The sequence below is a fragment of the Tachyglossus aculeatus genome, chromosome 2 (genome assembly GCF_015852505.1).
Source record: "Tachyglossus aculeatus isolate mTacAcu1 chromosome 2, mTacAcu1.pri, whole genome shotgun sequence".
NCBI classification, from domain to species: Eukaryota; Metazoa; Chordata; class Mammalia; order Monotremata; family Tachyglossidae; genus Tachyglossus; species Tachyglossus aculeatus.
Window position 1 is genome coordinate 114,575,018 of NC_052067.1, and position 17,909 is coordinate 114,592,926.

Here is a 17,909-nt window from a genome sequence, read left to right on the forward strand (position 1 = left end):
TTTTTTTGTAAGAAAAAAAAAAATGTTCAGTAAGCATCTGCCCACTCCTCAAAAACCTCCAGTGGTTGCCCATCCACCTATGCGTTAAACAGGAAAACCTTACCATTGGTCAGTAAATCGTATTTATTGAGCACTTACTGTGTGCAGAGCACTGTATTAAGCACTTGGGAGATACAATATAACAAACACATTCCCTGCCCACAGCGAGCTTACAGTTTAGAGAGGGAGACAGGCATTAATATGAATAAATAAAATTGCATATATGTACATAAGTGCTGTGGGGCTGGGAGGGGGAATGAATAAAGGGAGCAAGTCAGGGTAAGCAGAAGGACGTAGGATAAGAAGAAAGGAGGGCTTAGTCAGGGTAGGCCCCTTGGAGGATCTGTGCCTTCAATAAGACTTTAAATTTGGGGAGAGTAATTGTCTGCCAGATATGAAGAGGCAGAGCATTCCAGTCCAAGAGGCAGGACATGGGCAAGAGGTTGGAAACGAGACAGATGAGACTGAGGCACAGTGAGAAGGTTAGCATTAGACAAGCAAATTGTACGGACTGAGTTCTAGTAGGTGAGTAGCAAGGTGAGGTAAGAGGGGGCAAAATGATTGAGTGCTTCAAAGTCAATGATAAGGAGTTTCTGTCTGATGCAGAAGTAGATGGGCAGCCATTGGAGGTTCTTGAGGAATTTGGAAGCATGGCCTGAACGTTTCGGGAGACTAAAGGATGGACTGGAGTGGGGAGAGACAGGAAGCAGAGGGGTCAATGAGGAGGCTGATACAGCAATCAAGGCGGGATACGATAAGTGTTTGAACTAATGTGGTAACAGTTTGGATGGAGAGAAAAGAGCGGACTTTAGTGATGTTGTGAAGATTTAGCAATGGATTGAATGTGGGGGTTGAAAACCCTCAATCAGAGCACCACCTTCTATCTTACCTCACTAATTTCCTACTACTACCAAGGCCTCACACTTCACTCCTCCAAAGCCAGCTTACTCACTGCACCTTGATCTGGTCTATCTCATCACTAACATTTTATACACACCTTTCCTCGGACTTGGAGCTCCATCCCTCTCAATCAATCAATCAATCAATCAATCATATTTATTGAGCGCTTACTGTGTGCAGAGCACTGTACTAAGCGCTTGGGAAGTACAAGTTGGCAACATATAGAGACGGTCCCTACCCAACAGTGGGCTCACACCAACTGAGAACTAAGTATTCTAGAACTATAGAATTCTATAGAATTATAGAACTGAGTATTATATGATTCATAGGAATCATAAGATAAGGGACTAATGACTACAAATATATGAACACATTCTTCATATTAAACATTTTAGACACCCTTGTTTAAAAGGTTAAATAAGGTATTCTCTTTCCCAAATATAAAATATTACAAAAATTAGTGATATGAGTCGTTTGAAGCTCTTTAAACTCCTTGGAGATGTATGAATAGTGAATGAATTAATTATAAGAAATCAATCAATCAAGTATAAGCAGAACAGATTTACTTGAGGCTTTGCCAATCAATTAATAGTAATTATTGAAGGCTTACCCTGTGCAGAGCACTGTACAATGTCCTATTTGTTGCTAAATTGTACTTTCCAAGTGCTTAGTATAGTGCTCTGCAAACAACAAGCGCTCAATAAATAAATAATAATAATAATAATGGCATTTATTAAGCGCTTACTATGTGCAAAGCACTGTTCTAAGCGCTGGATTGAATGAATAAATCTTTCATACTTGCTGGAATTTTAGTCTACTAGGAGCTTGAGTTCAGCCAAACTGATATAATAAAATTCATCTCCACTCCTAATGCCAGGGATATGTCCTGGCATTCTGTCAACTCTCTCTATATATGACAGACCACCACTCTGCCCACCTTCAAACCCTTCTAAAGTCACATCTCCTCCAGGAGGCTGCAATCAATCAATCAATCAATCAATCGTATTTATTGAGCGCTTACTATGTGCAGAGCACTGTACTAAGCGCTTGGGAAGTACAAATTGGCAACACATAGAGACAGTCCCTACCCAACAGTGGGCTCACAGTCTAAAAGGGGGAGACAGAGAACAGAACCAAACATACCAACAAAATAAAATAAATAGGATAGAAATGTACAAGTAAAATAAATAAATAAATAAACAGAGTAATAAATATGTACAACCATATATACATATATACAGGTGCTGTGGGGAAGGGAAGGAGGTAAGATGGGGGGATGGAGAGGGGGACGAGGGGGAGAGGAGGGAAGGGGCTGCAGCATGGAGTAGTGAATACAGACCGAGCCTGAGAGTCAGAAAGTCATGGGTTCTAATCCCGGCTCCACCACTCATCTTATGTATGACCTTGGGCAAGTCGCTTCACTTCTCTGGGCCTCCGTTCCCTCATCTGTAAAATGGGGATTGAGACTGTATGCCCTGTGTGGGACAGGGACTGTGTCCAACCTGATTTGCTTGTATCCACCCCAGCACTTAGTACAGTGCCTGGCACGTAGTAAGCGCTTAATAAATACCACAATTATTATTGCTATTACTATTATTCTCTATCGCCTATGCACTTGGATCTGTCTGTACCCTTTTAGCACTTGATATTCACCTCTGCACCACGGCACTCATGTTCATTTCTGTAATTTATTAATATTAATGTCTGTTTCCCTTTCTATATGGGAACTCCAAATGGGCTGGGAATGTCTCTACCAACTCTGTTGTATTGCACTCTTCCAAGCACTTTATACAGTAACTGCTCAACAAATACCATTGACTGACTGATTCTTTTGCCTTGGTCCACGAATTCTATCACTCTCCAAGTTGAATATTTCCTATATGAATTTGGGAAACAGATTAGTAGTATCATCCCATTTTATAGAGAGGAAACCTAGCATCAAAATGTAAATACTAAATTAACACCATTCTTAACGTCCCCTTCCCCCCTACCCCAACCTCCAATTAGCTCAGTGAACCATGCTCGGGTCATTTTCTCCTGTTCCTATCAATAGCATACTCTCATATCATTAATGATGAGTTTTGAAATTACTAGTAAACTAGCTTATTTCTCATTAACTGAAAAATAGGATGCACAGTTTTTTTAGAGTATACGAAGAACCATAAGTTAGTTAGTGAAATACTGTGATCTAACAAGTTAGACTTATTTATGCATACATTCAGAATGCCCTTTAAATCACCAATCATCTGTTCGGAATGATAATAGAAATTAATATTAATTTTGGTTGACAAATTGTAACACCAATACACTTTTAGTGTATTTTAATCCATTTTCCAATAGACTGTGAAATGATCCAACAGATGTTACCAGTCTGGTTCAAAATTAATAGATCATTAGCATAATTTTGATGACACCAAATGTTCAATGCATGAACATGGTGATTAAATTTCAAAGACAACCTTGCTAGGTATTAACAGAAGTTGAAAATTGTACAGTTCTCCAACAGTTCTCACTAGCAAAACCAATGTAGAATGTGAGGAGCATGCATGTCTTCTGAAATGAATGTTCGGTCCTATTTACCAACTACATTTAGAAAGACCTTCATTTAGTGAGAAATCCAAAGGAATTGGCCTATTATTTTTTAAAAAATATCAAAACTTGTCAGGTTGACTAGGTTTGTAGTTATCGTGCTTATTGAGCACAATTCTCCCAATGATTAAATTAAGCACTTTGGAAACAGCACCAACTCTTTGAGGGGACCATTTGGTACTCTGCTGCTTGTACTAGATATGCGATTGGGCTTATGATTATTCACAAGCTCAAGAAAACACTTCATATCTCCATATTAAGGGACATGTTGATGACACCCAAACCTGCCGGTCTCACCTCCGCAACATCGCCAAGATCCACCCTTTCCTCTCCATCCAAACTGCTACCTTGCTGGTTCAATCTCTCATCCTATCCCGACTGGATTACTGCATCAGCCTCCTCTCTGATCTCCCATCCTCCTGTCTCTCCCCACTTCAGTCTATACTTCACACTGCTGTCCGGATCATCTTTGTGCAGAAATGTTCTGGGTGTGTTACTCCCCTCCTCAAAAGTCTCCAGTGGCTACCAGTCAATTTACGCATCAAGCAAAAACTCCACAATCTCGGCTTCAAGGCTGTCCATCACCTCGCTCCCTCCTACCTCACCTCCCTTCTCTCCTTCTACAGGCCACCCCACACTCTCCGCTCCTCTGCCACTAACCTCCTCACTGTGCCTCGTTCTCGCCTGTCCCGCCATCGACCCACGGCCCACGTCCTCCCCCTGGCCTGGAATGCCCCACATTCACCAAGCAAGCTCTCTTCCTCCCTTCAAAGCCCTACTGAGAGCTCACCTCCTCCAGGAGGCCTTCCCAGACTGAGTCCCATTTTTCCTCTCCTCCTCTCCACCCGCCACCCTACCTCCTTCCCCTCCCCACAGCACCTGCATAAATGTCTGTACAGATTTATTACTCTATTTTACTTGTACATATTTACTATTCTATTTATTTAGTTAGTGATTTGCATCTCGCTTTATTTCTATTTATTTTGACACCTGTCCATATGTTTTGTTTTGTTGTCTCTCTCCCCCTTCTAGACTGTGAGCCCATTGTTGGGTAGGGACTGTATATGTTGCCGACTTGTACTTTCCAAGCGCTTAGTACAGTGCTCTGCACAGTAAGCGCTCAATAAATATGATTGAATGAAGGAAGGAAGGAAGAGAAGGGCTTATTTCAGCAAATGCTTACATTATAAAATGAAGTTCAAAGATTGGATAGAGTGGAAAATAGCTGTCCTTAAGAATGAGAAAAGAATTCCCCCATCACCACCAACTTGTTTCTAACTGCAATATACTAGTAGTAGTAGTGATAGTGGTGGTTGTAGTATTTGTTGTGGCCTTAATAGTGCAATAGAAAAACAGAGTTACCGTTCCAGTTCCAGAAGGCATTCTTGCTAGGAGCAGCTTCCCCCTTCTCATCTAGTGCAATGGGAGTTCATTCCACCAACTCCCCTCCAGCCCTCACCAGGGAAGGTCAGTCCAGCTTTCCCATCAGGAATCGGGATCCAGAAATAATGAGGACTGAGACCTATGTACAGGGAGCCTCTATACCTTCTGTGAGCTATGGGCACCACTCCTGTTCTGGAAGCCTTTAACATCTCATAGATCACCATAGGATAACAATCCCAGTTCTCCCACCTACTGGGAACTGGAAGCCAGAAACAGCCAGAAATTGGACCCAGATCTGTGGAGCCACCATGATGCTCACAAAAGCTTCTGACTTGGAGCCAAAAACCACCTGGCTTCCAAAACTCTTAACTTTGGGAAGCTGTGGCAGTTTGGAAGTAAAGACTGTGGATCATCAGTTCCACTCTCTCCTAGTATATGCTTCACCTATTTTGCCTTTCATCTTCTATACCTTGTATTTTAACATCCCTCTCTCATCTGTAATTCCTTTGCCTTTCCCTGTCTAGAGTGTCAGCCGGCCTTGTGGGGGATAGAAACTGTTCACCCCAGCCTTTAGCATATAACAAATACTAATAACCATAATTAACCAACTAGCATTCATCAAGCACCCACTGGGTGCAATGGACTGCACTAAGAGCTTGAGAAATACGAAATGAGACAGATTTCCTAGCTGTAAAACCGTACACTCTAATGGGGAAAACAAAAAATTAGTAAATTGATGAAAATGTATGTGCCCTTGAATAAATATATACGCGTAAGTGGTGAAGATAGATAAAAAGAAGTAGATAAGTGCTAAAGATGGTCAATGGGTCTCCGATTTGGGATCCTGGGAATTAATCAGGGAAGGTACACTGGAAGAGGTGGGCCTTGAAAATGGGGGAGGGCTGTCATATTGTGGAATTTATGAGTCCCAAGATGGTGGTACAGTAAAAGCAGGGGTGCAAAAGCTAATTTTGAAGTAATGAAGAAATTAAGCTGGGTAACAGAAGACATATGCATGATGGGTGAGTTGGACACCCTTGAACCCAACATTGAGGAGTTGTTTCTTAATTTTCAGGGGTACTAGGAGCCAGTGGAGGGTTTTGAGTAGTATAGAGCTGTGCTTAGTGTATTTCAGGGAGATGATCCATGCAAAAGTATGTAGTATAGATTGGAGAGGGGAGAGGTAGAAGGCAAGGGAACTAATGAATAGGACGATGCAATAGTCCGGCTGCAAAATGACCAGAGATCGTACCAGAGTTGTAGCCGTCTGGGTGGACAAGAAGGGACAGATCTGGAAGATGTGTAAAAGAAGCAGCAGAATATAGCAGTAGATTGAATGAGAGAGCTCAGAGAGAACCAGAACTCGTGCTCTTACAATTCAGCAAGCTCTGCCTTTAATTCTGAAGGTTTTTTTATAATCGTATCTTCAGCAAAATCACCCACCCTTCATCTTAGCTACAACCATATGCCAGCATTCTTGGAGCCTGGCAACAATTGAAAACTCTGAGAAGATGTGGATGTGGTTGATGAAAGTGAAGGACTGCTGGGGATCACGGCCAATCTCTTGAGTACATCAAGCCTGGTAGCATTATTGCTGTAGTGTACTTTCCCAAGCACTTCATACAATGTTCTGCACACAGTAAGCACTCAATAAATACAATTGAATAACAAAGCTTCCAAATGGAGGTTCAAGGTAATTGCAGGGAAAAAAAGAAAAGGAAAAAAAAAACCAACAACAAAAAAAATCAAAAAAAAAAGAAACCCTACAGGATCCAGGAAGCAAAGGAGGCTGCCTTACCTACATTTTTCAGAGGCCATCGGAACTTTCTGGGAAAAGTTTGGCTCCTCAGCCAATAATGGAAAATTGACAGCCACCCCTGTCCCTAGGCAGGGATCTTCTTGTTGATCCTTTCTTCAGTGCCTATCTGGCTCCTGATCTCATTTTGCTAGATCCCTGCCAGGAGTTCCCATATGGTGAAGCTGTTTTCTTTCTGCTAAAGCTGTAACTGGGAATAGGAAGCTAGGATATTTTAATTTAAGGTTATTTCAATTTTAAACCTCTTCCACTCATTTCCCAAAGAAAACCCCTACATTAAGGCTGACAATATAGGCTGGAGGTCTGGCTCCAAAATAAATTAATAATAATAATAATAATAACAATAATAATAATAATAATAATAATAATAATAATAATAATAATAAATGTTTCCTATGTGCCAAACACTGTACCACGTCCTGGGGAAGATACAGGACAATCAGATCGGACACAGTACATGTCCCACTTGGGTTTCACAATCTAAGTAGGAGGAAGAACAGATATAAAATCCCTTATTTACAAGTGAGAAAACTGAGACATTGAGAAATTAAGTAATTTGTCCAAGGTTAGACGGCAGGGAAATGGCAGAGCCAGGACTAGAACCAAGCTTCTCCTGATTTCATGGCCTATGCTCTTTCCATTACGCTATGCTACTAGTCAGTCAATCATATTTACTGAGCGCTTATTATGTGCAAAGTACTATACTAAGCACTCGGAAGACACATTTTTTTGCCCATAACAAGCTTAAAGTCATTTCCAATCAACTTGCATTCACAAAATAGTAAGTAGCTGTTTCTGAAAAAGCAACATTGCAGAACAATTCCTGTTAAAATATTCTTCATTACCGTTCACCATAAATTCAGGCATTCCTCAGTTATGTCCTTTTTCAAATAATGATTTCCAAAGTCAGTTATCAATTAATCAAATTCAAACTGCAAAATCAAAGGTAAATTCATAAACAATATTAATAAAACCAAGTTATATTAAACTTGCCTTTCCTTTGACAGCAAAACGTATGTTCGAGTTTACAAAGCAGATCCATCTTCTCATACTTGTACTCATTAGCTTTCAGCCAGAAACAGTTTTCTGTCATTTCATGTGGTCTGATCTGCAAAATGGGAAAGTCTTTTTTTGTTTGTTTGAACTCTTTTTTGCCATAACAATGCAAATTACACCTTAATGTGAAAACCTCAATATTCATTTCAGAAAACGTGACATTCAGGGTTGTTGCCAAAAACTACTCCCCTTTGACAACATAGCAAAGTTCATATTAGAGAACCCACAAGTCACAACCCTCTACCGCTTTATAGTTACCCCCGAAATTTGCCAAGACACGAGGATGTCCAAAGCACTGTATTATACTGGACACAGGTGTACATAACAATCCACACAGGCATGCCAATGATGTCTGACTTGCAGAGCAAGGGTCCATAAGCCCCTTTCCCCCCTCCAAGTTACCATGCCCTTCCCAAGATTCACCCTTCCCTGACTCCTTTCTCATGAAGCCTGAGCTGTCCTCTAAATAGTCACATAACTCTCCTTTTTTGGCTCATATGTAGAGCTTTGTTGTCTCCAAAGGTGCTTCTCCCATTGAGCGGTGTTTGTGAATAGCACCGAGTTGACTTTTCCCAGATTTCTCTTTACACAAGAGCAAGTTTAATCTAGTGGTCCCTTAAAGAGCACATGCTTGTGGTTTTCCACAGTGATGCCCACCTCATGGTTACTTGGCTCAAGGATTATCCACAACTATAGGTATTTCAGTGTAACCCATCTCAGGGTTTCTGCTATATGTAGCTATCTTGCATGATTTATATAGTAATTGTGTACATCTTGCATAAACCCCCTCAGGTGCCCTCAGTCCTGTGCCTAATTTATTTTATTTATTCTCTTTCTATTTTCAATCCATCCCCTACTTGGAGGCTCCCAATCTTCCCCTGTTCGGCCACTCTGCCTTATAATCTACCTCTGGGGTCATTCATGAGCCCTCTGCCAATATCCTTGGCTCCTCTCTCTTGTTTCTCCCACAAATTCAAGCTATCACTAAATCCTGACAGTTCTACCTTCACAACATCACCAAAATCTGACCCTTCTTCTCGGTCCAAACTGCTACCACATTAATGCAAGCACCTATCTTATTCTGCCTTGATTATGATAGCAGCCTTCTTGCTGACCTCCCTGCCTCCTGTCTCTCCCTCCAGTCCATACTCCATTCTGCTGCCCCAATCATTTCCCTTCAAAAATGTTCGGACCATATTTCCCCACTACTCAAGAAACTTCAGTGTTTGCCCATTCACCTCCGCATCAAACAAAAATTCCATTAGCTTTAAAGTACTCAATCACCTTGCCCCCTCCTACCTCACCTCGCTATTCTCCTACTACAACCCAGCCCGCACAGTTTGTTCCTCTAATACTCACCTTCCCACTGTACCTCGATCTCAACTATTTCACCACTGACCTCTTGCCCGCATCCTGCTTCTGGTCTGGAATGCCCTCCCTCCTCATAATAGACAGATGATTGCTCTCCCCCACTTCAAAGTCTTACTGAAGGCACATCTCTTCCAAGAAGCCTTCTCTGAGAGCCTTCCTCTCCTCTTTTCCCACTCCCTTCCGCGCCACTCTTACTTGCTCCTTCATTCATCTTCCCTCCCTTCCCCACAGCGCATATTATTTAATTGTTTAATTTATTTATCTATTTACATATATTAATATCTGGCTCCCTCCCTATCCTTCCTTCCTATCCTAACCTTCCTATCACCAATACCAACACAGGTGGACCAGTCCAAGCCAGGGCAGTACCAAGAGAAACGAGAGACACGCCAAGCACAATTCAGTAGTACCATTCAGACAACCATCTGGTGATGGTTAGGCCCATCCTACCACCATAGTGTACGGAGCCAGGTTAGAAAAACAAATTCCCTATGAAGTTTTACCTTTAACCAGTTCAGTCTCTTCATGATGATTTCAGGTTTGAATTCCTTTTTTGGCTTCAATCCAAAAGGCAGTGTTTCTGGAGGAGGAGAAGATCGGTGGCTTCCAAGAAATCCCGGTGGTGGTGGTGGTGGTGGTGGTGGAGCGCCAAAGGGTACGGGCATTCCTGGGAGTGGAGGAGGTGGGGGTGGGGGTGCACCTCCACATAAAGGCAGTGGTGGTGGGGGAGGGGGTGGCACCTGATGACTATTTGCAACTTCCGTGGCTTGCGCTGAAGAGGCAGCCGAGCCAACAGTGATGGCACCATACTAGGGAGAAACACATTTAAAGCCACAAATATGCATTAGTCCATTTCTCTTGTAAATACAACTTGGGTGCTCAGTATGTGATTAAAACAAAAGATCATTTTCTAAGTGGGGGGGAAAAAGCGACCCCTAAACTCTTGGCTTCATTAGATATGATTTAGCCACAGAAGCAAATAGCATTAATGCATTACTAACTGGATAAAATAGTAGAAAGGCCAAAATCTATGAAAAATTTATAAGCCAATCACTAAAGGTTAAACACCAATTAATAATAAAAAGCTCCCTTTCCAATATTAACAAGATGTGTAATTGGCTACTTTGGACAGCCAAGAATTTACATTCCATAAAATAATTTTATTTTATCCCCTTGTGAATTTGCATTATGACCAGTATTCTCTAATATGATCACAACAAAATGCAATATTTGCAATTCCACAAAGTACTTTGTGTATGTGAGAAAAACAAAGGGACAAAATACTTGAAGTGGCCAAAATTTAGACCAGCATTTCACTATGCAGAGAGGTTGGTCCATGCACTGAACCCTGATGCCCAGACCAACATCCCTTTTCTGCCTGACACAGGGAGTGATGCTCAATTCCTGCAGGGGAAAGGACTGCACAAAGCCTCAGGGGGTGGGAAGACAGGAGGGGATGAGCTCTGAAAGCAGGGAAGGTAAACTAGAAATTTGTGATCAAGTGAGAGCTGGAAAATGTGATGGTAGGGACAGGGAAGGAGAACTACCAGGCACTTTTGTGTTGTGAAGTTGGAACTGATGCTTGGAAAGTCTAAACATGTTTTTAATTTAAAATCCCTAGAAGTGTAATTTTTCATCCTCAGACGTGGCAGGCAGAGGACTTGCCTGTGCTGGCTTATATTGATGTTCTTAATTTGGAGTGTTTCATTTTGAACTTGTTCTTACTATTTGTAGATGATTGTTGTTTACAATTCGCTCATACTGTTGTATGCATTTCTTCTCCCATTTAGATAGTGAGGGCCTAGTAGGAGGAGGACTAGGTCCGATTTTATTATCCTTGATGGTTGGCATATAAGCATTTAATAAATAGCGTATGAAACTGTACCAAACGGCTATTGTTAATTTTTAATTTTGTTTTTGGTAGGTAATAATCTGTATCCTGACTTTTACACAACAGATAGGTCACCATTGTTGCCCAAAGGGAATATGAAACAAAATTTGGTATAGAATGGTACAAGGAGTTATTCAGTCACAAACCATAAAGGTCTGGAGAAGCAGCATGGTGTAATGGACAGAGCAGGGGCCTGGGAGACAGAAGGTAATGGGTTCTAATCCCTGCTCCACCACTTAACTGCTCTGTGACCTTCAGCAAGTCACTTCATTTCCCTGTGCCTGTTACCTCATCTGTAAAATGGGGATTGAGATTGTGAGCCCTATGTAGGACAGGGACTGTGTCCCACCTGATTTGCTTATATCCATCCTAACGTTTAGTACAGTGCCTGGTACATAATAAACATTTAACACTCTATTATTATTATTAATAATAATCCAAATGAGGTATTCCATGAGACGGCTGTTAAAATAATTATTAAATAATGGGTGCTAATAATGCAAATTCCTCACACTTCCTGAATTATAATCCCACACTTCCTAAAGTACAATCTCCCAAGAGTTGAACAACATGAATTTTTCTTCACGAATTTTTGACCAGTGGCAGAGTACCTACTGAGTTTATACTAACCCACAAACCTAACTCATATTCCATGGGTTTAATTTAAAAGGAAGAAAATATAAAATGTAAATATGAATATAAAAGGTAAATATGTAAATATATAATATATATGTATATATGCAACACATTATATATGTAACATATAAATATAAAATATAATATAAAAGAATTTAATTTAAATTAAAAGGATTTAATTTAAAAGGAAGAAAATATAAAATGTAAATATGAATATAAAAGGTAAATATGTAAATATATATAATATATGTGTATATATGCAATATATTATATATGTAATATATAAATATAAAATATAATATAAAAGAATCATAAATTCTTTATGATTTGCAAGTTATCCAATTCTTCTGTGACAAGGCAAAGGGAATATATACCTCCCATTAAAATATGCAATTTGAATAGGATGCAAAATATTTCCATAATGGCATTTGAAATCTCTTTCGTTTTTTATCATCTCACTCAAATCAGGTTTTCAATCTAACTTCAAATGTCCTACTTTGATAAGAAAAACTGAGGAAAAAGAAAAAAAGGCGACCCTTCAGGGTTTTCACTTCACCTAAAAATATGCATTTAAAAAAATTTATTCTTCAAGTGATCACTAACCAGTTCAGCGATTGGCTCTACAACATTGGCCCGGTAAAGGCACGGAGCTATCTCTGTAGTTACAATATTTTGGACAGGTCACGCAGCTATAACTACGTAGCTTTGCAACTCTGGGGCCCAATGTGGACTAGAATTGGAACAAAGAAGAAGGTTGCAGTCATCGCCCCTGCCAACATGCTATAAGTCCCTCATTCAGTTGTCCAGTTCCTCTCTCCCCCCATCTGGGCTTACTATCATCATCATCATCATCAATCGTATTTATTGAGCGCTTACTGTGTGCAGAGCACTGTACTAAGCGCTTGGGAAGTACAAATTGGCAACATATAGAAAATAGGAATGAGGCCCTTCCCACAGCTGGCCTAGTTAGTACAGCAGTCTAGTGGGGAATACTGTAATGAGCCAAAGGCCCATCTAACTCCTGGCCCAGCTGGACAGACTAGTGCAGAATTTGGAAATTATTTGGGGAGCCTTTCTCTCTCCTATCTGGCGAAAACCCAAGGTTTTCTGTAATCCTGGACTAGAGATCAGAAGGCCTTAGGTCCCTTTTAGACTGTGAGCCTACTGTTGGGTAGGGACTATCTCTATATGTTGCCAACTTGTACTTCCCAAGCGCTTAGTACAGTGCTCTGCACACAGTAAGCGCTCAATAAATATGAATGATTGATTATGCCCTTGAAAGTCCCACTGTAAACAAACCAGAGCATTGGGAACCCTACTCCTCAACCCCCAACTCCTCAAAGCGCCACACTGAAGTGACTGCAGTGGGAGTTCTGGCTCTAACATGGAGATCCTGGCCACATATTTAGAGAAAACAAGCCCGTTCTAATAATCCCTTTAAAGCATTAAAATATATCTCAAAGTATGGCTAGCATTCAAACAGGGTAAACTTTTTTAATTGCTAGGGTTATTTTCACAATCAACTTCCAAGTTACAGTAAAGAATCAGAAGTGTTAATCATTAATGACTATGCTAAAAAAAAAAATACATGGACCCGCCTTCTCAAATTTAGAAAACACTTGCACCATGATACGTAATGATCTAGTAACTTATTTCACAATATTTTGTTTGGTGTATGTAAATGATCCTTGCAAATCTTCCTAAAAAGCACAAAGACCAAAAATGGTTTTAATAAAAGCATTGTATCTTTTGGATAAGTGATTTTCCATCCCCTAAACGTCCTTCAAAGGTTTCCTTCCAGTTGTCAATTTGTGGCACATATATTATGAGGTTGATAATCAGAGAAATATCTATTGATCTTTGCAATTAAATGTTGCCAGACTTCCACTGACAAAACTGTCACTGGCATTTCAACTTGAAAGTCAACCACGCTTTGGTGAAATCGCAACACACTTTTAAAATGAGATAATAAAACACAATATAAATCAATTCATACATGTATAAAGCACAATATACAGAAACTCAATAATACAAGGAAAGGGATGAAAGACTACTTATTTTAGCAAAAGATAAGAGAATGATAAATATGGAGTTTGCAATTAATACTGCCTTCAGAAAGCACGGTTTTTTACTGACCTTTCAAGTTAATAAATATAAACCAAATACCACTGAAAATCTTTCATCATATACCTTAACGGGAAAGAATAAAAACCTTCACAGCGCAGTTTAGGAAAAAGGTCAACAGTCTATCCCACTGCAACAGAATAAATGCCTATTTATCGAAGCAGAAAAATATAGATTTCCTAAAATGTGGGAGCTACATTCTTTTACAAAGCCCCACGTTAAGAAAAACTCACATAATAGAATATCACTGTGTCCCAAACTGTGTCCACAAGCACAATTAGATACTTTTAAAGCTGCACTTAAGATGGGCTTGTGTGTCAGGTAAGCACTCACTAATGTCTTAACATTCTAGCCAAAACTTAAAGTGTAAAACATGCCTAATGGCAGAACACAATGTACTCATGAAATCATAGTTTTAAGAAAAATTGATATATATATGTATGTATATATATATATATATATATATATATATATATATATATGTGTGTGTGTGTGTATAAAAGTAAAATGTATTGGTATCATAGATGCTGCAGAGAGAGTATTCACACAAATTCACATAGAGAGATCCATTAGGATGAAAGAAGAAGGGCCAGTAGAGCACCCTACCTCTTCCAGCGCTTAGAACAGTGCTTTGCACATAGTAAGCACTTAATAAATGCCATTATTATTATTATTATTAGCTTGTGAACCGTGTGCAGGACAGGGCTGTATTTGATCTGACAAATGTCTATCTACCCAGTGCTTAATATAGTGTTTGGCATATAAGTACTAAATGCAATAACAACAACAACAACCATAAGGGGAAGGCCAACTCATATCTTTAATATTAGGTTTAACAAATACTTGCTCTAAGCCCGTTGTTCGGTAGGGGCTGTCTATATGTGGCCGACTTGTACTTCCCAAGCGCTTAGTATAGTGCTCTGCACACAGTAAGACTCAATACATACAATTGAATGAATGAATGAACAGGGACCATTCTTTCATTCATTCATTCAATCGTATTTATTGAGCACTTACTGTGTGCAGAGCACTGTACTAAGCGCTTGGGAAGTCCAAGCTGGCAACATATAGAGACGGTCCCTACCCAACAGTGGGCTCACAGTCTAGAATGTCACTTAACTCTGCTTAATTCAATGCCCAGACCATTTCGCTGCATGAGAGTTCTTAATACATTTTATTTTGCATTAAGATAATGATCAAGAAAATTTTGTAGGTAAGTAAAAGATTTTGAAGCATGGTATCGCAAAAAAGCTTCATGGCTTAATTATTTGGACATGCCACTTTAAAATTATGAACATTTTTGGAAAACTATCATGCACAAATATATTAAACATTTAAAATTGTATTTCCAATTAATTTTGCCAATGCCATAAAATGAAAAACTGAAAACATTAAAAGAAAGAAAGGGGGTGTTAAAAAAAAAAAAGAAGATTCAGTTGGGGAGAGCAAAATTTTACAAGGAACCAAATTCCAAACATTATTTCATGTGGTTGACTTTGAAAAAATTAAAAAAAAAAACTTTGAAACCAAGAACTATAATAGTATTGAAAAACTTTTGCCTTATAAAATCAAATAAAAGATTTTAAAAAGCAATCACAAAAATTACTGCTGTTTAGGACCTCAATCTCTAGAGAAGTAGCATGAAATATTAAGTATTCACTGTAAAAACTGGCCACCATTATATGGATTTATGAAGCCGAGGAAATACAACAAACTATTTAACCAAAACAACAATAGTGGATTGAGTAGACTTCCGTTTGCCTTCAGTTGAAAAATTCATTTTTTGGTTGGTGCATTCAAGGACATAAGTGTTGCATACATATTCACTGGGGGAAACTAAAACTATAGGACAGAATACAGAAAGATGTTTCTTTCATTACCAGTGAGCAGTAAATGAAAAATGGGGATTAAGACTGTAAGCCCCATGTGAGACTGGTATTGTATCCAACCAGATTTACTTGTATCCATCCCAGTGCTTAGTACAGTGCCTGGTACATAGTAAGTACTTAACGAATACCACAATTATTAACAAACTGCCACTTGTGAAGTGGAAGGAAAAAATTCCTTATGATATGATGCTTCCATTTATGATTCTGTCAAAAGTTGCATATGATAATGCCATGAGTGAAGATGAATGGGAATCGTTTTTCAGTTTTTCAACTTTTTACTCAAATCGGAATCTAAGGAATAACTATCTTCTAACCTATTTTTAGCACAGTCTAGCAGCAAATATTAATGGAGGTGTTATGCACTTAGTAGTCATTGGAAAACCAAAAAAAAAAAAAAATTTTCCTACCACCAATAATCAGTGCGGTTAAAGTTATATGAGCATTACTTTAAACAAGGTAAGACGCAAAAATAGTAGAGAATGGACAATTTTTATTTTCTTAGAAGCAAAGCAAACTAAAGGAAATCTAGGCAATCTTTACAAATCCTCTCCTTATTTACATCAATTGAAAATGTAATGAACAAACATTTTTGCCATCTAAATGTTAAATGTGTAGTAGTTGTATGTAAGTGAACTATCGGCTTCCAATATCTAGGTTTGCTCTCATATTTGTCATGTTTTAAATCTGTTTACTTTAGGAAATTGAAAAATTATCAGAAAATGTTCTCATTCAGCTGGAGGTTATCTTTCACTGCAGGATACCCAGAGGCTGATAGTCCTGAAAAATAAATGGCTTGTGGAATAATTTCCTGCAGCAGGATAAGAATCGGTGGTGAATGCCAAATCAGAGAGCAGACTTCTTACCCCTTTGTGCTTAATTGCTTAAGAAATATTTGACAACGGAGCAAAACCTAAAGGAAACGTAAGGACTGCTTGATTAACAAAAGCTTTAGGACAAGAAAAGATCAATTTCAAACTCAAATGGATAATTAGTGCCCCCACTATTACTCTTTGACAAAAACAATTTACAGGAATATGAACACTGATACAAAGATAAACAGTACTATGAAAATACATTTTGCAGATATAAAAAGGTGTCCAATCCTATTTGCTTTAAAGAGGATTAAATGAATTATTTACTTAATCAAGTCCTTATACTCAGTACATTTTAACATTCTCTTTTACCTGAGATTTAAAAGCTTGTAATTCTGCTTCAAGTTCAGTAATTTTCTCTTCTTTTTTCTGTAATTGGGATTGAACCTCTTGGTGACCTGCAAATTCTTTTTCAAACTGAAATGAAAGATTTTTTATTTTTTTCTCCCCAAAACAAAATGGAACTGATTCTAGACAACTAAGAAATATATTAGGTAACATTTTGCTAAAAACAGAGCAATTTCTTATTTATTGCCAAAAATTTCCAACTTGCTTAGGGTTGGTTATAGACAAATATTTTGAATTTATAAATTTTATAAATTATATTAATTTATAGGGAGCCCAGGTTTAGGCCCCATGAGCCCCTGGAATAATCTGGCCCTAATTATCATATAAAAGAAGGTGGAATAAAGTCCTGATTTATTTATTTATTTTACTTGTACCTATCTATTCTATTTATTTTATTTTGTTAGTATGTTTGGTTTTGTTCTCTGTCTCCCCCTTCTAGACTGTGAGACCACTGTTGGGTAGGGACTGTCTCTATATGTTGCCAGCTTGTACTTCCCAAGCGCTTAGTACAGTGCTCTGCACACAGTAAGTGCTCAATAAATACGATTGATTGATTGATTGATTGCTGACACCAACAAATAGCTGCCCAATACTTGATAGCCCCATTGAATTCTTAGGGCATACCCAAGACATTTTATGGGAGTAACACTGGGTTAGATTTAAGGAAGAACTTTCCTTCCAAAAACAAAGCCGGCTCTATTAGACTGTAAGCTTCCTGAGGGCAGGGATCATGTCTCCTTGAACTCTTCCAAGCACTTAATATAGAGCTCTGCACCCAGTAAGTACTCAGATACCAGTGACTGATTGTGAAGAGATGTTGTACTCATTTCTGAGTAACCTTTAGAATAGAACAAACCATCATCCGTTTCAGAACTTGTTATCTGTTTTTGCCACTTACTTTCCTGGACAGCTCTGATACTCGCTCTTCCAATTCTTCTACTTTTGCTTGATCAACACAAACACCTAAAAAGATAATCAGGTAAATTACGTTTCTC

The 17,909-nt window shown here is 38.9% G+C and overlaps 1 protein-coding gene across 4 annotated transcripts in view; it reads right to left on the reverse strand.

Annotated features, from left to right (window-relative positions):
• Positions 1–17,909, reverse strand: part of DIAPH3 (diaphanous related formin 3) — a 322,031-nt gene that overhangs the window by 194,733 nt on the left and 109,389 nt on the right. For all 4 annotated transcript variants that reach the window (XR_005448450.1, XM_038741262.1, XM_038741271.1 and 1 more), the window contains exons 13-16: positions 17,813–17,877; positions 16,879–16,983; positions 9,658–9,963; positions 7,721–7,835 (exon numbers count right to left, since the gene is read on the reverse strand). Coding sequence is in view for 3 of the 4 variants with exons in the window: in XM_038741262.1 (XP_038597190.1) it covers positions 7,721–7,835; positions 9,658–9,963; positions 16,879–16,983; positions 17,813–17,877 (591 nt within the window). In the remaining variant the exon portion in view is untranslated. The remainder of the gene's footprint in view (positions 1–7,720; positions 7,836–9,657; positions 9,964–16,878; positions 16,984–17,812; positions 17,878–17,909) is intronic.